We start from the raw sequence: 22,834 nt of genomic DNA, 5'->3' as shown, positions 1-22,834 counted from the left end.
CGTCTTTAGGACCCTGCTCCGCGGGGGCGCCCGGGTCTTTCCTGCGTGGGTGCCATCCCCCGGGTTCTCCAGGGAAACCTGCATCGCCTAGTGGGGGTGGGTCTCCGGTCCCAGGGTCCCTGCCTTGTCCCGCTGCGAACTGCCGCTGCACTATGGGGAACTCAGACCAGCAATGAGCCGCTTTGTCGGGTGCGTGTCCATCTAGCGATAGCGGAAGGACAGCCCGCCAGGGGCATCCTTGCCCGCCCCAGGGGGTGACGGGTCAGGGTTCCCCATTCTGGCCTCTAATTCCTTGCGCTGTAAGTTGTCCTCGTGTGTCGCCTGGTCCTGGGGACCTGGGCATCCCTCAGATGTGCTGTGTCACGTTGGGAACTGAGCTTTGCCAGGGCTGTTACTCAGCAGTTTTCAGCTAATTGCTCACTAATGTCTGGGCAGTTCCTGGCATTTTGACACAGCAGGTTAGAGGTCAGGTGACTCAGTCACGTAGATTCTGAGTGTTAAAAGTCATTTCTTTGAGAGAACATCTCAGAACCTGGATCTGATCTCAGGGAGAAGTGGGATGTGTAGTAGAACGAGAGAAGCAGCGCTGATTCCTTTGGGGGCCAGGACACCTCTCGGGGGCGCCTGCCACCACCCCACACAGGCTGTGGCTTGCCAGGTGAGAATTGGTCCCGGTTGTGCCCCAGCTGCACCTGAGGGGGCAGGGCAACAGCAAGGTCCTTCTGTGCTGAGTCACAGGGTGGGGGTGGGGGAGTGGGATGAAGTAAATGCCTTCAAGGTGAAGAAAGCTCCTGTGCTCAGTTTATTTTCATCCATCCAGACTTACACGCCTGTTAGTCAAAAAAACGTTTATGAAACTCTGCCAGCTTTGAAGCCAACCTGATTCCCCCCACTGCAGGTTGGAGGGCTAAGTCCACGTTGTCGGGCTCAGCTGACTGGCATGTCCCAGGCAGTGGACGTGCCAGGCAGTTTGGGAGCCTGGGGAGGTGGTGCCGGGCAAGTATGCAATGGGCGGGTCACCCTGCTTATGCACAGCAGGTGAGTCTGCACGTCAGCCCGCAGTGGTCTGGGTCTGAGATGGGCCACACAGTCAGGGTGACTTGAAGGGATCTAGCAGGGGAGGATTCTGAGAAGGGTTTTGGAGGCTGGGCAGGAGTTTTCTCAGAACTGCTGGGGCTGATGGGAGCTGTGTGTGAAGCTGCTGCCCACAGCAGTGCCGCAGCATGAAGGCAGAGAGGAGCCCTTGCTGGAGTGGGTGAGGGTGAGAGAGAGGGTCCTGCTGGGAAGTGTGGACCAGTCACTGAGGGGGGAGTGCGTCTTTTCTAGGAGGCAGGCCTTGGGACGTGAAGGGGTTGGCATTCCTGAAAGTCTCCTGGGACAGAAGAGGTCAGGGTTGGGCAGCGTGCAGAGATGGGGCCCCTAAGGGGGTGAGGGAGAGGAGCTGAGGGCCGTGCTGGGCTCCTGCTCAGCACATGGGTGCCGGTGCAGCAGCCTGAGGGAGGCACCCGCGCGCACAGTTTGCTAAGGGACCAGGGCTGCTGTGGGTCCTCCCTTGCTGGCAGGCGGTGATGCAGCCGCGCTGGAGGACAGCTGGTGTCTGCAGGTCAGCACCACAGAGGTCACTGGTGTCCAGGTATGACAGCCACAGGAGGGGCTGCGGGGCTGCCAAGGAGGACGGGAAGGCTGGGAGGTGGCCCCAGGCAGAGGAGGGGAGAGGGATAGGTGGAGGGTGGCGGTGGGGGCATTTAGGAGCACCACTCAGGGCTGGGGGGCAAGGCTGGGGCAACAGTTTGAAGAGTGAGATGGAAACTGGAGATCACAGGAAGCGGGGGGTCAGCCAACTCGGGGTGGATTTGGGTGAGGGTCTGCGGGGCCTTCGATCATGTCTTAGGAAGGGTGGGAGCCAGAGGTGGCCCCTTTTGCAGAGTTGACCACGGCAGGAGGGGTCCTGAGAGGCCTGGAGCCCTCAGCCTGCAGGAGGTGCTGTTGGGCACAGAGAACAGCCTGGCGAGGATGGGTGGTCCCAGTTACTGTGGGTTAAATTAAAGGCCTGCCTCAGCCCTGCACTCTCTGCCCCTGACCCTGGGAACATGACCTTATTTAGAAACAAATCTTTGCAGGAAATTCCCTGGTGGTCTAGCGGTTAGGACTCCTTGCTTTCACTGCCCAGGATCAAGCCCTGGTTGGGAACTAAGGTCCTGCAAGCCGTGAAGTGCAGCCTGCCCCCCACCAAAAGATGAAAAATAAAAGTCTTTACAGGTGTAATTAAGGTAAAATGAGGTCATTAGGATGGGCCCTAATATGATATAACGTGTCCTTAGAAGAAGGAGATTTGGACACAGAATAAAGGAGAAGGAAGACCACGTGAGGACAGAGGCACTGGGGGGCCAGAGCATCCACAGGCCGAGGGCCACCGAGGATTGCCCGCTGGGAAGGCAAGAGTGTGGGCCCCTGGAGCCTGGCAGAAGCGCAGCCCTCTGCCGCTTATAGGCCACCACCCAAGAATTCTGCCAGTTGGCACCAGGCACCTGGGAGTGGAGGCGGGAGGCTGGCCCAGAACAGGCAGGCCTGACGAGGGTCCCATGGTCCACTCCGGGCTGGAGGCTGGGGCCTCGGTGCGTCCGGCCAGGCATCAGAGGCACTGTGGGGCCCTGTGGCCAGCAGGGGGCATAAGACCGGGCTGTGCCAGAGAGGCCCCAGCCTCCTGGAGGGCGTGCTCTGGAGCAGACCCCAGTGGGAGGTAGGGACAGAAGGGATCTGGGGCGGCAGCGCTCTCATGTGCTGGGCCCTCAGCATCACCGTGTCTCCCCAAACCTGGCTGTGGCTGTGCTGGGTGGCCGCTCAGGCCCTGGGTCTGTCCCTGGAGCTCCTGTTCCCCCGGACCCTGGTCCCCAGGCCACACCTTCCCCAAGTCGCCCCCATGGGGCCACGGGAACTCGGGGCATTGGGGGACCCAACTTTGGCCATCCTGAGACAGCATCCCTCTCAGTGCCAGGGCCCCAGGAAGGCGTGTCAGGTGGGGACAGTGGGGGGTGGTCAGCACCAAGAGGGCCACGGCCCTTTCCCCTGTCCCTTTGACGGGCCTGGGGGGGTGCACGGGGGTCCCCAGCAGAACAGGAGGGAAACAGCCCTGCCCACTTGCAGGACCTGGTTTGGGCCCTGGGGTGGAGGTCAGTGCAGGTCCCCCCTTGTTGTCCGTGAGCCCCTTTCTCCCCATGGATGTCACCCTCCTCAGATTTTCTTTACTAGGCAGGCATGTGAGCTGGTCAGATTTTACCAAACGATCAGAAGCTGAGTCAGCGAGATGAGGGCTGTGTTGCCATGGCTATAGGAAAGGCGGACCCCGAGCCCAGGCGGGTCCCCCCGCCACAGGAGCCTGGATCCCCTTCGGTGACACTGGGTCTGTCCTGCAGGATCCGCCCTAGACCTTCACCTTGGTGACATCAGCCTCGTGTCCCCGGATAAGGACCTGGAGGAGCACGACGGCCGTGACCTGGGACCCACCGGTAGTGCCTAAGCCCACGCCTTCCAGGGCTGCCCCCTGTGCCTCGGGGGTGGGAGGGGTCCTGTCTACCTCCCTGCACTCCCCCACCCCAAAGCCCCTCCAGAGTCAGGGGCAGGCCTTCGTGGCCATTCCGAGGAGACGGGTAACCACCACATTGGTATGAAGACAAATAGGTTCACGGTTCACATCAGATACTGAATCGTTTTTTTTCAATGTAAAAGTTCATCTTTTTTTTTTTTAATTTCTCTGATCTTAAACCACTTCTGGGGCCTAAAACGTCTTGGGACCACTGTGCCTGTGGACAGGTCACCCAGGTGGGCCTAGAGAGCATCTGAGGGGTGAGACATGTGGCCTTCTCATCTGGGTGAGAGTCCCCCAGCTCGGGCAGTGCTGGGTGATTCCCGGGCAGAGGGTCTCCTGTTGTGTCTGTTCCCTGGGGCTGCAGTGACTGCCTCCCACTAACCCGACGCCACCCCCCCAACTCTGTGCAGGTCAGAGGTCGCTGGGGGGATCGGCCCCTGTGGCCATCCCGGGCTGCCTGCCACGCTCCCCATCCCTGCACTCCTCCTCATCCCTGTCCGCCTCCCCGCTTGGCTCCTTCTCCCAGTCCCTGCCGGGCCCACTCATCTCCTCGGCCATGACGCCCCCCCAGCAGCCACCACCCCTCAAGTCGGAGCCCAGAGCACTGGGCCCTTCAGTCTCGTCCTACAACTCCTTTGGTGAGTGGCCTCGAGGGGCCCCAGGGTGGGGGGAGCCACAGTGCGGTCCATCATGTCCTGTTGCGGCTGCTTGGCTGCACGTGCCCTGGGGAGGGGGCCTGGGGTTCGCACCTGGACCTCTGGAGGGTTCAGCGTGCCTGGGACCCCATGCTGCCCTAGGATGCTACTGTGGTGGGACCCGCCTCACAGACTGCCAGGCGCAGGAAGTCAGCAGAGGCCAAGCACAGAAGCAGATGGATTTGCAGAATCCATCTGTAAATGGAAACTTGTGATCTGTTTTAAAAGAAACAGTTTTTATTTTTATTATTTTTTTAAAGAAACCATGTTTTTAAATACTTGTTTTATTCTCTAATGTCACATATGTCAATAGATGTCACTCACATAATCAGAAACCCTGTGGGGTCCTCCAGGTCCTAAGTGTGGACAGGGTTCTGGGACCAGGGTCTGAGCTCCGCGGCCCCCACGACGCAGCTCTTAGGGCGAGTGATGGCTCAGGCATCCTTGTCGGGGGCCAGGGCGGGGGTCCCCAGAGCTGGCTGGGGGGATGCCCAAGAGGCCCAAGCTCAAGCAGGCTCCTCCACACACTCAGGCTTGAACGGCGTCCCCGGCAGCATCTGGGACTTCGTCTCCGGCAGCTTCTCTCCCAGCCCGTCCCCCATCCTGAACGCCGGCCCGGCGGCCTCCTCAGGCGTGAATCCCAGCAGCGCCGAGCTGGCCCGGGTCCGACGGCAGCTGGACGAGGCCAAGAGGAAGATCCGGCAGTGGGAGGAGTCCTGGCAGCAGGTGAAGCAGGTGAGCTGGGGGGCCACGGTGCCGGAGGGCGGGGCAGGGGGCGGGGCGGAGCAGGGCGTGGGGTGGGGCGCCGGCTCCGCCAGGTCACCGCTTCGGGTTTCAGGCCTGCGACGCGTGGCAGCGGGAGGCCAAGGAGGCCAAGGAGCGGGCGCTCGCGGCCGACAGTGCCCGGCAGCTGGCGCTGCAGAAGAAGGAGGAGGTGGAGGCGCAATTCCGACGGCTGCAGGAGGAGCTGGAGGGCCGGGGCTTGGCCTCCGCGCTCCCCGGGCTAAGCGGCTGCGGCGACATCGGTGCAATCCCCCTGCCCAAGCTGCACTCCCTACAGAGTCAGCTGCGCCTGGATCTGGAGGCCGTGGACGGGGTGAGTCCAGGCTCGTCCTCAAGGAATCAGAGGGCTGAACACCCAGGTGGGGTGGGGGCCCGACACAGCTTCCGTTCGCTCCCCGCTCACCTTCTCTCAGCCACTGTGCCCCCCTGGACAGGGGCCACGGCGCCCACATCTTTGGGTCACCTTCCAGGATCCTTGGTCACCCCCCTGCTGTAGTGCTGAACCCGCTGCCCTTGGCTCGGCAGGAAGACCCTTCCATACCAGGCATTTTGTTAGAGCCCAGGGCGTCTGGGGGCTCCCCAGCCCTGCCTGTCATGCACGCCACTTCCCTGGCCCGGCCTGCACACACCTCATCTCCGAGGGGCCTGCACACGGGCTTTGGCTTTTCTCGCCAGAGGCTATTCGGGAGCTGGGGTCCATCCTGCCCAGGCCCCTCCGCAGGCTGCCTGCCGGGCTCTCCTCCCCTCGCCCTGTGGTAGCGCGGGCCCTGGGAGCCCAGCCCCACCCTGGAGGCTTGTGGTGGATCCTCCCTCCTGGCTCCTGGGTGGCTGCGGGAGGGCAGCCTGCCCCAGCCTGATGGTGCTTCACGCCTGGCCCACAGGTGATCTTCCAGCTGCGAGCGAAGCAGTGCGTGATGTGCGGGGAGCGGGCAGGCGCTGTCCTGCGGCCTTGCCAGCACCGTGTGCTCTGCGAGCCCTGTGCGGGCAGTGCCCCCGAGTGCGCCTACTGCGCAGGCCAGCCCATGCCCTGGTGACGGCTGCCTCGTCTGCTTCCTGGTGCCACCGATGTCGGGACCCCAGCCCCGCGTGGCCCACCCACAGCCTCAGACTCTTCCTCGCAGACCCTGATGCCCCATGGGGCATGAAGGCAGGGTTACCCCCTCGGGGTCTGTGGTCCTGACACCACTGTGACTGGATCCTGGGAGCTCGAGTCCCGAGAAGCACTTTGTAGACGGAAGAGTTTAGGCAGAGGTTCCAAGTTGCTCTGAGCTGCTTTGAGGTGTTTTTAATATGCGATAATATGAAGCTTTACACGTGTACTGTGAACAGAGCACTTCCTCTCGGTCTCTCTTAGCCCGTAGCACGGTAACCATGCTAGTTCCTATCTGAGATTAGTACTTATGAAGTGAGCATTTATCTAGTAGTGAGAGATACCTAGGATTTTTACAGTTTTCAAATTAAGTGCAAACCAATAGTATTTATAGCAGAGTGATTATTGAGAGACATATACATGTAGATGAAATTTTATGAAGGGAACTCACTTCCTGAACGTGTGCACAGTAACTGCAGCGTCAGTGACAGCCCTGAGGCCACAGGCCCCGCTCAAGTGCCTATGCCTCGGAGAGCCGGGGATGGTGCATTACTCCTCTCTGGACCTGGCCAGCGTGCGGGTCAGCAGGGCAGTGGGGCGGCAGGGAGGGCCCTCCGTGCTCCCCCTCCCCCAAGCTTGCTGGTGGGCTTCCCGGCGGTAGCCACGCCCAGTCACCCACCTGCGTGGGAGACACTGTTGCCAGGTTTGTTTGTCCAGGTGGTGCGGTCATGTGACCACAGGTGGGGGGACCTGGCCACTGTGAGGGCTGTGCAGGGCCCGGGTGGCAGCAGGGCTGCTGGGAACAGGTCGGATCTCAGTGCTTCGGTCTCTCCTGTCTGCGTTGGGTCACTTTTCCGAGGAATCCGGGAGGAAGTAAAAGCTGTCTGTGGTTGGCCGAGACCTTACTCGCAGGCGTAGATAGGGCAAGGATCTCCCAGGAGTCTGCTGCGGGCGCGGAGCGAGGACTGGGCCCTGGCCTGGAAGGGACAAGCCACCCCTGCCCGCCTGCCCAGGGCTGTGCCAAAGACTTTATATAGCATTTTTTAAAAGTGCAAAGTGACTAGGTAAAAATTTTTATCAGTGACCAAATTAGAATGTATTTACTATAGTGAGAGGTTGAAAACCTTTTTTTAATGTAAGACACACTGATGGGAAAGCTGTCATTCAAAGGTGGGTCCATGGCTCCATGCAGCTCGCCCGCTGCTAACGGTAACTCTGACTCAGTTGTGGTGAACCTTCGTTTCTAATTATAGTGATGTTGATTTATTAGCTCTTAGAAATTACGTATATTTTGTGCTATTGTTATCACTGTTTAAAGTTCTTTATTTTTATTAATATTTATGCACTTGTTTCCCATGGCAGGCCTTTGGCCTTCTAGGGAAATGGGACAATGTCTGTAATCGACTTCTAGCCTAGACATTTTCAAATTATAAACAGGAACAATTAAGCTTTAGGTGTATTTATAAGCTACCCCGGTCAGTACTCTCTGTGGGGTTCTGGGAACTGGAGGCACACCCCCCCAGGTACTTGCTGGCTCTGAGGACAGGTGTGGTGGGAAGACCAAAGAACTACCTGGGTGGGGCTCTTGGGGCTATCCCCGAGCAGCCGGGTGGCCCTGGCCTTCTGAGGGGCAGAGCAGGCCTCCCAGGCTGGGCCGGGCCAGGCTCAGGGTCTCAGGGTGTCACCGCCCCGCACTTGGATGACAAGGGGTGCTGGGTGTAGCAGCTGAAGCTACACGGTGCTTGGCGAGGCCGCGGTTCTTGCTGCCAAGTGTCAGCTCCTGAGTGCTCAGTGTTAGCAGTGACATTCCATCGTCCCACCATCTGTCGCTGTGGGCAGAAGACCTTGACTCCTTGTGGATGCTTCATACAAATTATTAATTTATGGAAGCCCCAATCTGTATGTTCGAGTGTTTAGATGCGAATGTTATTGGGATGGAGTTTTCTTAACCCAGAAGGTAGTATTTATAATGCATAATCATTTACTCGTAGTGAATTGTTTAAAGTTGTTAACACTTGTTTAAATTTTTTTACACTATAGCATTTATGCAATGGTTTACAGAATTCATGGAATTATTTTTATCAGTATGGAAATTAATTAAAACTCTGATCTTTATTTTGTCTGCATCTTTGAGGACAACCCCTAGAGTCTGCTTGGCTCAGAAGGAGAGAAAGGTCTTCAGGCTGAGGCTCAGCCCTGAGGGTCACAGGGTGTCCCCACGCAGTCCAGGGCCACCTCGCAGGGGCTCCGCTATCCTGGCCGTGGGCATCTGGGGGCCCCAGTGCTCAGAGCTGGGTGTTTCTGCCAAACCACCAGGCAGTGGGAGTCAGGACCCAACCGGCAGGCGCAAAGCCCAGGTGGGCTTGGGCCCCCCACCCCCCACCGGGCACCACGGACCTGTGGGCTTCCCGTAGGGGACGCCATGCTGGGTCAGCACGCCTTGCAGTCTGTTTATCTCCTGTGATAGGGCCTTATGTGCCTAGACCGGGAGTGGAGAGGGGTGGTCAGGCCCTTGGTGGGAGGCTGTCCTCGGCCAGGGGCAGGCCGTGTCTATACCTCCTGGCAGCTCTCCAGTGTCTCAAACCGCAGGCCCTTGGTGCCTCCTTCCTGCTGTGCCACTTCACTTGGTTCTGATGTCTTCAGATAACCAGCATCTTCAAAAATCGCCCTGAGCGACTTCTCATAGCCCTGCAGGTGGAGGATGAAGAGGGAGCGCCCACTGGGCTGCCCGGCCCCCATCCGGGGCCAGCTCATGACTCACCTGGGCTGTGATCAGCTCGTCCACCAGGTCCTGCTGCAGCTGGTCCCACCGCTGCTGCAGGGCCGCGGGCAGGGTCGGGTACACTGAAGGTCCGATAGAAACTGGCTGAGCTGAGCCCCTCTGCCCCCCAACCCCCCCCCCTCGCCCACCCGGGCACCCACCTAACAAGGAGTGGGGGTGGCAGACGAGGGGCGTCTCAAAGGTCAGTGCGTAGACACAGGTGCTTGGCTCAGACACATGGGCCAGCCGGTTGCTTTTGCCGCAGGTGAGCTCCACCTGGGGGGACCTCAGTGAGCAAGTGGGGGAAGCAGGCGCCCACCCCCACCCTCCACTGCCCACCTTGCTCTGCCGGCTCCGCGACTGGCATGCGTCACCATCCCGCATCCACATGCCCCTGAAGGTGTTGTTGGTGATCTCCCACTCGTGCCAGATGCTGCGGAGGGGCAGAGAGTGAGGCGGGGTGGGGCACGGCGCCCCGGGGCCTCGGCCGCACCCCACTCACCCGAGGATCCCGCTGTAGGCGTTCCAGCGGAAGGTCTGCTCGTGCTGCGTCACGTTGTGGAATGGGCAGAGCTCGTACTTGTACCTGCGGGCACGGGGTGTCAGCGGGGCCCCGGCCCCCAGCCACCCTGCCCTGCCCTCACTCACGTGGACTCCACCAGGCTGAAGCACTTGCCAGAGAGTGTGGAGAGGTGCGCGGGGCCTGCGGGGAGAGCGCAGCCCGCTGAGCACGGTGCCCTGAGCGGGCCCAGAGCCCAGAGCCAGGGCCCTTCGTGGACGGAGAGTGCCGGAAACGTGCAACCAGGCAGAGGGCGTGAGCGACCTCACAGAGCGCCAGCTCACACCCCATGAAAACACCGCCAAGGACCACTGCAACCAGCAGCGCTGACCCCCAGCGTTCCGGAGAATGGCTCGCTGGCAGCCAGGCGAGCCCCTTGCAGTGAAGCCCCCGCCCCAGTGAGGCCGTGAGGAGCAGCCTGGCTGGGGCCTGCCAGGAGCCTGGCCTCTGTTCTGCCCAACTCGGATCCCAGGCAGGAAAGGGGGCTGCTCGTGAAGGCTGCAGGCAAGGGGTGACGGTCGGACACACACAGCAGGCCGTCTGGACCCAGGAGGAGTGCAGGGAGACCCCGGGGGCCTGCACGTGGACGCCCCCAGGCTCTGAACACGCCCACTCTGGTGAAGGCCGCCCCAGCACCGGGCCAGCCTGCAAGGGACCTATAGCCTCTCCAAAGGAAAACCCAACAGGACCACCTGGGAGAAGCCCAGATGCTGGACTGACTGAAAACTTCAGTTAAACAAATGCCTAAAATATGCTTAATGGGCTGGAGGGAAACAGAAAGAACCAAAGCGTGTCCAGAAGATGACACATGGGCAGAGAGTGAACCAGGTCGAGAGGAACTACAAAACCCTGGAGCTGAAAAATTCAACTGAACTAATAAACCCACAGAAGGAGTTCAACAGTTCTGAGCAGAGAGAAGAACCAGTGACGACACAGTGGAGGCAAAGAGGAGGGGCAGAGACGGGATCTGAGGAAATAACTGCCCCAACCCCAACAGATCCAAGCGGCTCACTGAACTCCGCGTACAACACACTCGGAGAGACCCTCACCGAGACACGGGAGAAACGGCAGACACCAAGTCGAAAGTGGCAAGTCGTTACATGAAGGAATCAACGAGATTGCCCACCCACTTCTCTGCTACACTTGGGAGGCCAGGAAGCAGTGGGGTGGCAGACAAAACTGTCAACCAAGGGGTCTATATCCAGGAAATCCTCCTCCAAGACTTAGGCAAAATCAAGACCCTCCCGGACTAAGGCTGAGTGACTTCATTACCACCAATCCTGCCTTGGACGGAGCCCCTCATTACCCCCAGGAAAGGCAAATACATGGGCAAACTCAAAGCAGTGCCATGGTCCTGAGCCACAAATCTACAGGGTTCAAAAGACAAGAGGCATGGGTATAATTACAGATCCACACTTGAAGGGTCAGTTTTTGAAGTCAACCACAAAGTTGGGGAGGGACAGAGTTGTACAGGAGAAGTCTTTGAAGTCACACCAACTTCAATCATGTACAAGTTAGACTTGAGTTACATGATCATAAATCCCCTGGCGACTGGAGAGGAAATGGCTACATAGAATACACACAAAAGAAGTTAAGAAGGACGTCAGAACAGGTCGCTTAGGAAAAGGTCAACAAAAGGAATGGAGGGAACGAGCAACAAAAAACAACTGTAAAACAAATTTTGCTGTTTTGTCTTCTCCAAATCGTTCCTTATCAGTGATTACTTTAAACGTAGACAGATTAAACTCTCCCATCAGAAGGCACAGATTGGCTAAACGGGTAAAGAAGTGTGACCCAACTGTGTATGTATACTCTCTATAAGAGACACACTGAAGCTCGAGGGCACAAGCAGGCTGAAAGTGAGAGGACGGAGAAAGACGAAAGTAGAGCGAGCGGGGACAGCCACGCCAACACCCGACGACTACCAGTCAGCACTGTTCAGGGAAATGAGGGGGGTGTTATACATGAGAGGGTCCCCACACCAAGACTGTGACAGTTACAAGCACACGGCACCGAACATCAGTGTTGGCGATGACGCCAAAGGCAACAGTACCAAAAGGAAAACTAGAAACGTGGGGCGCTCGCATAACAACAACAAAGCCCCAAAGAACCCAATTAAAGGATGGACCACGGGGGCTTCCTTGGTCCAAGTGGCTTAGACTAAGTGGCTAAGACTCTGAGCTCCCAATGCAGGGGGCCCGGGTTCTATCCCTGGTCAAGGAGCTAGATCCCACATGCCCCAACTAAGACCCAGCACAGCCAAATACATCAGAAAAAAAAACTTTTTTAAGATGGACCAAAGATTACCAGACATTTTTCTGAAGTGAAAAATAAACACAAATCAAATCCACAATGAGGTATCACTTCATCTACATTAGTATGACTATTAAATGAACAGAAAACAAATGTTGGTTAGGATATAGAGAAACCAGAACCTCTGCACACTGCTACTGCTGGTGGGAATGCAAGATGTACAAGTCGCTGCTGAGAAGTCGGGTGGTTCCTCATAAAGCTTAAACATACGAGGTTGGCCAAAAAGGTTCATCTCAGATGTTTCTCTAAAGATTTTTCAGAAAAACCCAAATGAACCTTTGGCCAACCCAGTAGAATCACATGATACAGCAAACTGACTCCTGGGTGTGTGAACTGAAAGCAGGGACTCAAACGTGGATCATGCTCACAGCAGCCTTATTCACAGTCACCAAAAAGAAAAAACCCAGGTGGGCACTGACAGGTGGATGAACAGAATGCAGTGTGTATTCAGCCTCAAAAAGGAAGGCAGTCTTGCCACAGGCCACACAATGAACTTTCGAGATGCTATGCTAAGTGAAACGGGCCAATCCCAGAAGCACAAGTATTGTATGATTCCACTTACATGAGGTACTTAGTCCATTCGAGCTTCTATAACAAAATACCACAAACGGGATTTTTTCCCTACAGACAGGATTTTAAAGCAGCTATATTGCAACCATGTTCCAGGGTGTTAAGCCAAAGCTCCCCAGCCTGTCAGTTCAGTCGCTCTGTCGTGTCCGACTCTTTTTCGACCCCATGGACTACAGCACACCAGGCCTCCCTGTCCAACACCAACTCCCGGAGCTTGCTCAAACTCATGTCCATCGAGTTGGTGAGCCCATCCAACCACCTCATCCTCTGTTGTCCCCTTCTCCTCCCACCTTCAATCTTTCCCAGCATCAGGGTCTTTTCCAATGAGTCAGTTCTTTGCATCAGGTGGCCAAAGTATTGGAGTTTCAGCTTTAGCATCAGTCCTTCCAATGAATATTCAGGACTGACTTCCTCTAGGATGGACTGGTTTGATTTCCTTGCAGTGCAAGGGACTCTCAAGAGTCTTCTCCAACACCACAGTTCAAAAGCATCAATTCTTCAGCGCTCACCTTTCTTTATAGTCCAACTCTCACATCCATACGTGACTATCGGAAAAACCATAGCTTTGACTTTGCTGGCAAAGTAATGTCTCTGCTTTTTAATAATGCTGTCTAGGTTGGCCATAGCTTTTCTTCCAAGGAGCAAGCATCCTTTAATTTCATAGCTACAGTCACCATCTGCATTGATTTTGGAGCCCCCCAGAACATAAAGTCTCTCACTGTTTCCACTGTTTCCCATCTATTTGCCATGAAGTGATGGGATCAGATGCCATGATCTTAGTTTTCTGAATGTGGAGTTTTAAGCCAATTTCATCACTCTCCTCTTTCATTTTCATCAAGAGGCTCTTTAATTCTTCTTTGCATTCTGCCATAAGGGTGGTATCATCTGCATATCTGAGGTTATTGATATTTCTCCTGGCAATCTTGATTCCAGCTTGTGCTTCATCCAGCCCAGCATTTCTCATGATGTACTCTGCACATAAGTTAAATAAGCAGGGTGACAATATACAGCCTTGACGTATTCCTTTCCTGATCTGGAACCAGTCTGTTGTTCCATGTCCAGTTCTAACTGTTGCTTCTTGACCTGCATACATATTTCTCAGGAGGCAGATCAGGTGATCTGATATTCCCATCTCTTAAACAATTTTCCACAGTTTATTGTGATCCACACAGTGAAAGGCTTTGGCATAGTCAATAAAACAGAAGTAGATTTTTTCTGGAACTCTCTTGCCTTCTCGATGATCCAACGGATATTGGCAATTTGATCTCTGGTTCCTCTGGCCTTTTCTAAATCCAGCTTGAACATCTGGAAATTCACCATCCACATACTGTTGAAGCCTGGCTTGGAGATTTTGGGGCATTACTTTACTAGTGTGTGAGATGAGTGCAATTGTGCAGTAGTTTGAGCATTCTTTGGCATTGCCTTTCTTTGGGATTGGAATGAAAACTGACCCTTTTCCAGTCCTGTGGCCACTGCTGAGTTTTCCAATTTTGCTGGCATCTTGAGTGCAGCACTTTAACAGCATCATCTTTAAGGATTTGAAACAGCTCAACTGGAATTCCATCACCTCCACTAGCTTTGTTCATAGTGATGCTTCCTAAGGCCTATTTGACTTCGCATTCCAGGATGTCTGGCTCTCGGTGAGTGATCACACCATCATGATTATCTTGGTTGTGAAGATTTTTTTTGTACAGTTCTCCTATGTATTCTTGCCACCTCTTAATATCTTCTGCTTCTGTTAGGTCCATACCGTTTCTGTCCTTTACTGTGTCCATCTTTGGATAAAATGTTCCCTTGGTCTAATTTTCTTGAAAAGATTTCTAGTCTTTCCCATTCCATTGTTTTTCTCTATTTCTTTGCATTGATCACTCAGAAAAGCTTTCTGATCTCTCCCTGCTATTCTTTGGAACTCTGCATTCAAATAGGTATATCTTTCCTTTTCTCCTTTGCCTTTAGCTTCTCCTCTTTTTTCAGCTATTTGTAAGGCCTTCTCAGACAACCATTTTGCCTTTTTGCAATCCTTTTTCTTGGCGATGGTCTTGATCACTGTCTGCCGTCCAACGTCACGAACCTCTGTCCATAGTTCTTCAGGCACTCACTCTATCATCTATTTGTCGCTTCCACTGTATAATCCTAAGGCATTTGATTTAGGTCATACCTGAATGGTCTAGTGGTTTTCTCTACATTCTTCAATTTAAGTCTAAATTTTGCAATAAGGAGTTCATGATCTGAGCCACAGTCAGCTCCTGGTCTTCTTTTTGCTGACTGTATAGAGCTTCTCCCCCACCCTAGAAACAGGTTGAAAAAGAAAACTCAGGACTGCTTTGATAGGTTTAGAAAAAACCTTTGACAAAACCCAACAGCCATTCATGGTAAAAACTCAGCAACCAGGAACAGCCTGGAAGGTCCTCTCCCTGAGAAAGGGCTGTACACGAGAGCTTCAGGCAGGAGACAGAGGCCAGGTGGGGGACACCTCTCCCCACTGTTCTCGAGAAACCCAGAGGACCAGCCAGCACCCAGGCACACAGCTGGACTCCAGCTACTACATGAACAAATGTTAACCACAGGAATGCAATGGACACAGTCCAGAATGTGGGGAACACGCGAGCCAGTCTCCTTAGTAGATAAATCGCAAGGAGCCAGAGGGAGGGGATCTATAGAGTTGAGGAAGCTGGAGCACACGTGGGCGCGTGTCAAGTGCACGACACACGGCCCTTCCCTACTTACTCAAACCACCAGCCTGGTAAAGAGTATGAGACCATTAGTACTCTTGCCTGGAAAACCCCATGGACGGAGGAGCCTGGACTGAGCGACCTCACTTCACTTTTCACTTTCATGCATTGGAGAAGGAAATGGCAGCCCACTCCAGTGTTCTTGCCTCGAGAATCCCAGGGACGGGGGAGCCTGGTGGCCTGCCGTCTATGGGGTCACACAGAGTCAGACACGACTGAAGCGACTTGGCAGCAGCAGAGACATCTCAAACAATGAGGGGATTTTACCGACTGATACTGTTGCTGTGCCCGTCAACACATGCACAAAATATTACAAATAAACTGAGAGAAATTAGTTTCAAAGTAACCAGAGTGGCAAAAAGAAAGCTGGGTGAGGGTGCCTGGTGCTTCACACACCCTCCTCCCACTTTCACACGTGCTTGAAATTGGATAGAACTTTTTTTTTTTTTAAGTCAAGGAAAAATCAAAAGTAAAAATGTGTAGCTGCCACTGCTGAGTCACTTCAGTCGTGTCCGACTCTGTGCGACCCCATAGACGGCAGGCCACCAGGCTCCCCCGTCCCTGGGATTCTCGAGGCAAGAACACTGGAGTGGGCTGCCATTTCCTTCTCCAATGCATGAAAGTGAAAAGTGAAAGTGAAGTCACTCAGCCGTGTCCGACTCTTAGTGACCCCATGGACTGCAGCCTACCATGCTCCTCCGCCCATGAGATTTTCTAGGCAAGAGTGCTGGAGTGGGGTGCCACTGCCTTCTCCAAATGTGTAGAGTAAGCACTAAAACAGCACAAGCAGAAACACAGGAACCCAACTGCAAATCAAACTGATGACAAAGAAAAGAATGACCTCGTGAAGGGTGGACCATAGTGCCCTGCTGCCCAACTGGCTGGACACAGTCCAAAATAAATTGCAAGTCTCAAACCTTGCTCACTTATTTCATAGTTAGTGAGACAGCTGGCCCAGCACCTAATTAACCAGATGGATATGTTCCCCTTGATTGCTTCCCGGGGCCAGGGTCAGGGGCGAGTGTGGGACCCAGGACAGCTGTACAAGGTATTCTGTGTGTGTGTCCTAGTCACTCAGTTGTGTTCAACGCTTTGTGACCCCACAGACTGTAGTCTGTAAGGCTTCTCTCTCCATGGAATTCTCCAGGCAAGAATACTAGAGTGGGTTGCTATTCCTTTCTCCGGGGTATCTTCCCAACCCAGGGATCAAACCCTGGTCTCAAACGAGAAGAAGGTAAAGCACAGCAGAACATCAACTCTTGCACTGAGTCGGCGTGTACGCTGCTGTTCACGGCCCCATTCCTCCGTTTTTCTACTCAATATTTTCACAGTAAAAAGCTAAACTCTGTCTAGAGTGAAAGCTCACAGCTGTACCCTCTGTCTCTGATCTCAGCGCCCTACTCCCACCCCATGGCCAATCCCTCCAGCCTGGCATCCGTGCTCACGGCCTGTATTTGGCCACTTCTTTTGCTGGGCTCTTCTCCCCCAGATATTCACAGCCCTAACTCCCACTCCCCTTCAGTTTCTGACCGAAATTTCACTTCTCAGTCTTTTCCTGAACCCTGCATTTAAAATGGTAATCCCCAGAACAACCCCGCACACACACTCTTCTCTGCCTTCCATACCTACAGACCACTTTTCACCAGTCTACATTTTACCTACTTTTCTGTTTATTGTCAGCCTACTCTCCTGCCAATTAAGAGTGTCAACTCCATGAGAACATTGTATGTTTTCTTCATTTCTGCATCCACAGCATAGACCCTAACATATGGTAGCAGTCAATTGAAAAAAAAAATATTTGGGGGACTTCCTTAGTGGTCCAGTGGCTAAGACTCTGCACTCCCAACACAGAGGACCTGGGTTCAATTCCTGGTCAGAGAACTCGACCCCACATACCCCAGTAAAGATCAAAGATCCCAAGTGCCTCAACTAAGACCTGCTGCAGCCAAATAAATATTTGTTTTAAAAAGAGATGTTGGATTTTTTTCTCTTTAATTGGTGGGCTTCCCAGATGGCTCACTGGTAAAGAATCGGCCGGCAATGCAGGAGACATGGGTTCAGTTCCTGGGTCAGGAAAATCCCTTGGAGGAGGGCATGGCAACCCACTCCAGTATTCTTGCCTGGAGAATCCCATGGACAGAGGAGCCTGGTGGGCTACAGTCCATGTTATTGCAAAGAGTCAGACATGACTGAGCACTGTGCAGCTTGCAGGATCTTAGTTCCTGCGTCAGGGATTGAACTCAATGCCCTTTGCAGTGGAAGCACCAAGTCCTAACCATTGGACCACCAGAGAATTCCCTTGGATTTTTTGTTTGTTATATTTAACACCCATTTAACAACACAGAAATTCCATTCCTGAGATCCTGTTGCAGGAAACCACTCCCATAGGTGTAAAACAGGGACCCCTAGAAGGGATATTCTCCTCAACAATGTTCTTAGTGACCAAAACACATAAACAACGCCTTGCTGGACAATGAAAGAACTCAGAGCTTCCTTATGGAATGCTAGGCACCAAGTGAGAAGAGCGAAGACGCACAGTGAGCGACAGCAGCAAACAAGCAAACCTGCATAGTGGAAGTCGCTCAGTGGTGTCTGACTTTTTGTGATCCCATGGACTAAACAGTCCACAGAATTCTCCAGGCCAGAATACTGGAGTGGGTAGCAGCTTCCCTCTCCAGGGAATCTTCCCAACCAAGGGATCGAAGCCAGGTCTCTCTCATTGCAGGCGGATTCTTTACCAGCTGAGCCACAAAGGAAGCCCAAGAACCCTAGAGTGGGTAGCCTATCCCTTCTCCAGCGGATCTTCCCGACCCAGGAATCGAACAGGGGTCTCCTGCATTGTAGGCGGAGTCTTTACCAACTGAGCTACCAGAGAATCCCGTTTTGAGCAGTAAAATGGTATTACTCAAAACAAGAAAGCAAAGGTCACACACAAAAAACCTACTACACGTTTTTTACGTGTAAGCTTATGCACGTAAACGCATTAAAAAACGTTTAAGAAAACACACACCAACCTGATAACAAAGATCACCTCTAGGAAAACAAACTAAGGACTAAGTCCCTAACTAGTGAACCCGGCACAGGCACACTCTGGAAGGTTAGCGTGCACTTAGAAGGCTGACAAAGGACAGCATGAGCCTCCAGGTCCTAATTTCCAAGGCCCCTCTCCCTCCCTGGCGCCGGCTCCCGAGGACTGACGCGGCCCACCGGTGCTGAAGCTGGGCCGGCTCCCTGCTCGCCCCGGGTCCCTGACACGTCAGAGGCCTGGGCCCCGCACTCACCAGACACGGGTGAAGGGTCCCTCTTGGGCTGCAGGCGACTGGTCTGGGGCAGGAACGGGTTGTTGAGCCTGCGAGACGCGGCAGGGTCAGGGAGAAGCAGGCCCGGGCCGCGGCACCGCGCCTCCCGCTCCCCGCGCGGCCACTCACCCGAAAGTGTTGGGCTCCTCCACCACCTTCATCTTGGCGGCGCCTGTGGGTGCGGGCCCTGCGGGGAGCGAGCAGTGAGGAGGCGGGCGGGCAGCGCGGGCGGGGCCGCGGAGAACACAGGGGGTGCTCCGGGACGGAGGCGCCGGGCTGGTCACTCACCGCGGGCCGCGAGCCCGAGCAGCACCGCCAAGCCCGCCAGCCTCGCCGCCATCGCGCCGCCGCCGCCGCCGCGCGGTCACGTGGGCGCCAGAGCCGGAAGTGGGGCACGCGCGCAACTCGGCCGCCGGAGGAGCGGAGACGCAGTAGGAGCAGCGGGCCCGGCTTCCCGCCATGGGCCGCCGGAGGGCCTCGCGCGGGCGGGGCGCGGAGGGCGGCCGCGCTCGGCGCCCTGCGGGCCGTTCCCTGGAGGCCTTCGCCGAGGAGGTGGGCGCCGCGCTGCGCGGTGAGTGGGGCGTGACCCTGAGGGGGGCCGAGGGTCGGGCCGCCGAGCCGCGCCTGAGGCCGGATCCCCTTCTCTGCCCACCGCAGCGTCCGTGGAGCCAGAGGCCCCTGAGGACCAGGGCGGCCCGGGCCCGGCGCAGCTGCCCTGCACTCTGGCCATGTGGGAGTTGGGCCACTGCGACCCCCGGCGCTGCACCGGCCGCAAGCTGGCCCGCCTGGGGCTGGTGCGCTGCCTGCGCCTGGGCCACAGGTTCGGCGGCCTCGTGCTCAGCCCCGTGGGCTCCCAGTACGTGTCCCCCGCAGACAGGTAGGCTCGAGAGAACTGGGTGCGGGGAAACGGAGTGGGCCTGCCCGGACTCTTCTTAATTAGCCCTCAGCCCTGGCGCATCTTTCCCTTCAGAGCTCACCTGTTTGATCTGTCTAGTCGGCCCCCGTTGCCTAGCACAGAACCCGGGAGGTAGCAGGCTACAGTAAACACTTGTTGAGTGAATAAAAGCCTTTTGGAGGAACAGCTTTCCCCCAACTGCCCCAGATGCTTGGCCCATGAGAGTCCTTGAATGATGCCTCTGAATCCCCAGTGCGGCCAGTCTCCTAGGACATAGCTTCCCTGGGACCAGCACCCAGTTAAGCCAAGAACCAAGCCCTACACTGCTCTTGGCAGACATTTGGTGGCACAGTCTGGGGTCGCTGTCATCGACTGCTCCTGGGCCAGACTGGATGAGACTCCGTTTGCGAAGATGCGTGGGAGCCACTTGCGGCTCCTGCCCCATTTGGTGGCCGCCAACCCTGTGAACTATGGCCGGCCCTGCAGGCTGTCCTGCGTGGAGGCCTTCGCTGCCACCTTCTGCATCCTGGGTGAGTGTCAGGGCCTGGGAGCCTGGAGTCGGTGTGCTTTTGCTGCCAGTCCTGGGAGGAGCCTGACCACGTGCTGGGCGGTGGCCAGGGTTTCCTCCCAGCTCCCACTTGAGTCCTCTCCCTGAGAGGCGGAGGTGGAGACAGAACAGACCACTGGCCTCCAAGCGCTTGTCAGGCTCTTGTCAGGGCACGACGGCCCCCAGAGCCCTGTCACCCCAGCTCATCTCCTGAGAACTTAAGGTCCACTCGGAGGCTCAGGGGGGCAATTCCGTGAGATGCCCTGTGGGGAGAGGGACTTGGTGGGCTGCAGAGGGCCGTGGGCCGGTGTTGGCGGGACTCTCAGCTCCTGAGGGGCAGGAGAGGGACTGTCTACATCATGGGCTTCCTGCTTCCTGCACCGACAGGTTTCTCAGACCTCGCTGTCATTTTACTGCGGAAATTCAAGTGGGGCAAGGGCTTTCTGGATCTGAACCGCCAGCTTCTGGACAAATACGCGGCCTGCAGCAGCCCAGAGGAGGTGCTGCAGGCAGAGCAGGAGTTCCTGGCCCATGCCAAGGAGCACCCCAAAGAGGAAGAAATCGGTGAGGCCTGGCAGGGACACCTGCCGCCCAGGTGGGAGCCCGGACCCTCCAGGCCTGCCCCCTCCCTTGAGAAGCCCCGGGGTTGGGAAGACCTTCCTGCCACAGCTGTGGGACTCCTACTTCAGGCCGCTTTCCTCCTTGATTCTTCCATTCAGATCCCTTTGATGTGGACTCAGGGCGAGAGTTTGCAAACCCCAATCGGCCCATGACTGGCTCCCGGTAGGTCCCCCAGCTTCATGACAGCCTAGACTCAGGGCTCTCCTCCACCTCTGATCTCAGCCCCTCCTTCTGCAGGGTGGGGGAGTGTCTTAAACATCAGGATGGTTTTCTGACTGCAGAGAAGGGAAGCTGGAGGGGTTTCCACTTTGAGAGGATGTCCTCAGCTTGGGGGCTTTGGTGAGTGAGTAGGTGTGTTGGGGAGGCCAGTGGACATATCCCTCTCTCTCCGGCTGCCCAGAGATGGTGCTGACAGTGACACTGAAGATGAGTCTGAGGACCTTGGGCCTGACCCTGACGGCGGGGGACCTGACGGCAGCAGCAGCCAGGAAGAGGAGGAGACTGCTAAGCAAGGGGCTGAAGCCAGGGTCCCCACAGAGATTTGGAAAGGAATCAAGAAACGGCAGAGAAACTGAAAGTTGCAGAGGTGTGTATTTTTGGAGGCAGAGTGACGAGAACATCTGGAGATGGCAGTGAAGCTTGTGGGAACACAAACAGGCCTGGCGGCCTCAGGCCATGCAGCTGTGAGCAGGACTGGACTCTGACCAGGTTCTTTCCCGGCGCTTCTTACCCAGCCTTGCTCTGGGTCCTGCCTCAGAGCCCTCCCAATGAAGCTGCAAGCCAAGAAGACCCCCGCGTGAGCCTCTGCTTCTCAGCACTTGGTCTCTAGTGAGCCAGATCCTGCCTAGAGTGGGTGTAGAGATGGGACCCCTGGGTAGGTCTTGTGTGGACGCTGTGCGTTCATGAAAAGGAGACGGCCACACAGTTGGCACAGAGCGCCTTACACTAACCCAACCAGCCTGGTGTGACATCCTCAGCCTCGCACAATGACCACAGAGGTCCCTCTTCTGGGCCTGTGAGCTGGGTGGGAACTGAAGACCTGTGGAGCTCTCAGGCAGAACCCCTTCCATATGCTTTCTTGGGGAGGGGCATCCCCAGAGAAGGTGGGGTCACTGCAGGTGTTCACCTCTCCCTCTGAGGCCTGGATTGTCTAGACTCCAGACCCAGACCTTCCAGCCTCTCCGCTTAAGGAGACTCTGCCCCGACCCCAGAGAGGCCCAGGACAGAGGTCTTCCCTGGTTACTGGTGACATTTAGGGGTGGACAATTCTGTGTTGGGGGGAGGGTTCATGGCAGGATGTCAAACCACACTTTTAGCCTCTACCCACTGGTGCCAACAGTACAGCCACCACTCACTCACTCGGTGTGACTGATCCCCCCTGCCTAACGTCCCCTGGGGGCAAGGCCCCCAACTGAGAACCCTGCCCTAAGACCAGGGCCCTCCCACCCTGAGGCCATGGAACCTGAGGGAAGTGGAAAGCTCACCTGGTGGCCAGGACTCGTCTAGTTGGCTGTCCAGATCCAGCAGGCTAGGGCTTACTGGGCACAGGGGTTCACAGCACACAACGCACAGACATGGCGGTGCAGAAGGGAGCCGGGGAGTCCAGCCACAATACACACCATGAAGCGGGGAAAGGCACCATGGCGGGGCTGCACAGAGCTGACCACAAGGCGAGAGAACAGCGCGGGACGTGGGGAGGGCTTGGCTCTCGCCCGCAGGGCTCAGGGGTCCGCTTCCATGTACTTCTCCAGCTCCCGGAGCCTCTTAACAAACTCCTGCGCCTCCTTGTTGGGGCGCCCCTCCAGCATCCGAAGTGCCGACCTCACTGCGGGCGGGGGCGGGGGCGGTGTCAGTCCTGCAAGGGGCGGGGCCAACGTCGGCCCGGCTGGCCCCGCCCTGCCAGAAGCTCACTCACCCTGGGCTCGAGGCCGGCGCAGGTGCAGGGTGACCGGCTGGCCGACCCTCGCGCTCCCTCCCACCTGGGGCCTCGCGACGCCGCCAATGCTGCCCAGGCCCAGGGCTGCCTCCCCCGCGAAGTCGTTGGTGGACAGCCAGTCATGGTCCATGACGGTGAACAGCACGCAGGCGCCACGGCGGCGGCAGGCCTCTGCGGGCACAGAGCTGCGGGGCGGGGGGTGGGGAGAGGAGGCAGGTGGTTATCTGGAGCCCTGCTCCCCACTCCAGGTCGGCAGGGCGGGGAGGGACACTCACAAGTAGAAGAGCTCGTCGTATACGGGGTGCAGCGTCCGGCTCTTGACCTGGGTCCTCTGGCTGCGGACCAGCGGGAAAAGGTGCGGCGGGCCCAGCTCCACGATCACAAAGGGGTCGCTGAGGCCTGGGGACACGGCTGTGAGCGCATCCAGCCACCAGCCCCGCCCCGCCC

General features: G+C 56.4%; 4 protein-coding genes across 7 annotated transcripts in view; 2 read left to right on the top strand and 2 right to left on the bottom strand.

The window, feature by feature from the left end:
* The window catches only part of UNKL (unk like zinc finger), a 31,393-nt gene extending 23,124 nt beyond the window's left edge, over nt 1-8,269 (top strand). For 2 of the 3 annotated variants that reach the window (XM_040253515.1, XM_040253521.1), the window contains 5 exons: nt 3,414-3,506; nt 3,997-4,224; nt 4,814-5,016; nt 5,120-5,377; nt 5,946-8,269. In XM_040253515.1, coding sequence (XP_040109449.1) covers nt 3,414-3,506; nt 3,997-4,224; nt 4,814-5,016; nt 5,120-5,377; nt 5,946-6,098 — 935 coding nt within the window. In that variant the 3' untranslated portion in view covers nt 6,099-8,269. Of the gene's footprint in view, nt 1-3,413; nt 3,507-3,996; nt 4,225-4,813; nt 5,017-5,119; nt 5,831-5,945 lie in introns of those variants that run through there. The other variant, XM_040253506.1, reaches the window with a different exon arrangement.
* GNPTG (N-acetylglucosamine-1-phosphate transferase subunit gamma) lies at nt 8,115-18,779 on the bottom strand. The gene is made up of 11 exons (XM_040253533.1): nt 18,677-18,779; nt 18,518-18,575; nt 18,371-18,438; nt 9,564-9,618; nt 9,418-9,501; nt 9,255-9,348; nt 9,077-9,191; nt 8,916-8,998; nt 8,711-8,842; nt 8,552-8,633; nt 8,115-8,455 (listed from the first exon to the last, which is right to left on the bottom strand). The coding sequence occupies exons 1-11, from the start codon at nt 18,726-18,728 to the stop codon at nt 8,358-8,360; spliced, it is 921 nt and encodes a 306-aa protein (XP_040109467.1). The 5' UTR covers nt 18,729-18,779; the 3' UTR covers nt 8,115-8,357.
* Nucleotides 18,780-18,786: 7 nt separating this feature from the next.
* Nucleotides 18,787-21,240, top strand: TSR3 (TSR3 ribosome maturation factor). 2 transcript variants are annotated; one of them, XM_040253478.1, is made up of 6 exons: nt 18,787-18,959; nt 19,046-19,265; nt 19,620-19,813; nt 20,218-20,394; nt 20,550-20,613; nt 20,852-21,240. In XM_040253478.1, exons 1-6 carry the CDS (start codon nt 18,848-18,850, stop codon nt 21,024-21,026), a joined length of 942 nt encoding a protein of 313 aa, XP_040109412.1. In that variant the 5' UTR covers nt 18,787-18,847; the 3' UTR covers nt 21,027-21,240. The 2 variants fall into 2 exon arrangements, with proteins under 2 accessions (XP_040109412.1, XP_040109418.1); XM_040253484.1 differs by having other exon boundaries at nt 18,815-18,959; nt 19,046-19,244.
* The window catches only part of BAIAP3 (BAI1 associated protein 3), a 9,807-nt gene continuing 7,996 nt past the window's right edge, over nt 21,024-22,834 (bottom strand). Inside the window, exons 31-34 of the mRNA XM_040253493.1 lie at nt 22,663-22,786; nt 22,367-22,572; nt 21,936-22,276; nt 21,024-21,224 (exon numbers count right to left, since the gene is read on the bottom strand). Of these exons, the coding sequence (XP_040109427.1) occupies nt 22,173-22,276; nt 22,367-22,572; nt 22,663-22,786 (434 nt within the window). The 3' untranslated portion in view covers nt 21,024-21,224; nt 21,936-22,172. The remainder of the gene's footprint in view (nt 21,225-21,935; nt 22,277-22,366; nt 22,573-22,662; nt 22,787-22,834) is intronic.

The sequence above is a fragment of the Oryx dammah genome, unplaced genomic scaffold (assembly GCF_014754425.2).
Source record: "Oryx dammah isolate SB20612 unplaced genomic scaffold, SCBI_Odam_1.1 HiC_scaffold_2, whole genome shotgun sequence".
Taxonomy (NCBI): Eukaryota; Metazoa; Chordata; class Mammalia; order Artiodactyla; family Bovidae; genus Oryx; species Oryx dammah.
The sequence above is the reverse complement of the archived record's forward strand: the minus strand, read 5'-3'. Positions and strand labels throughout refer to the sequence as shown.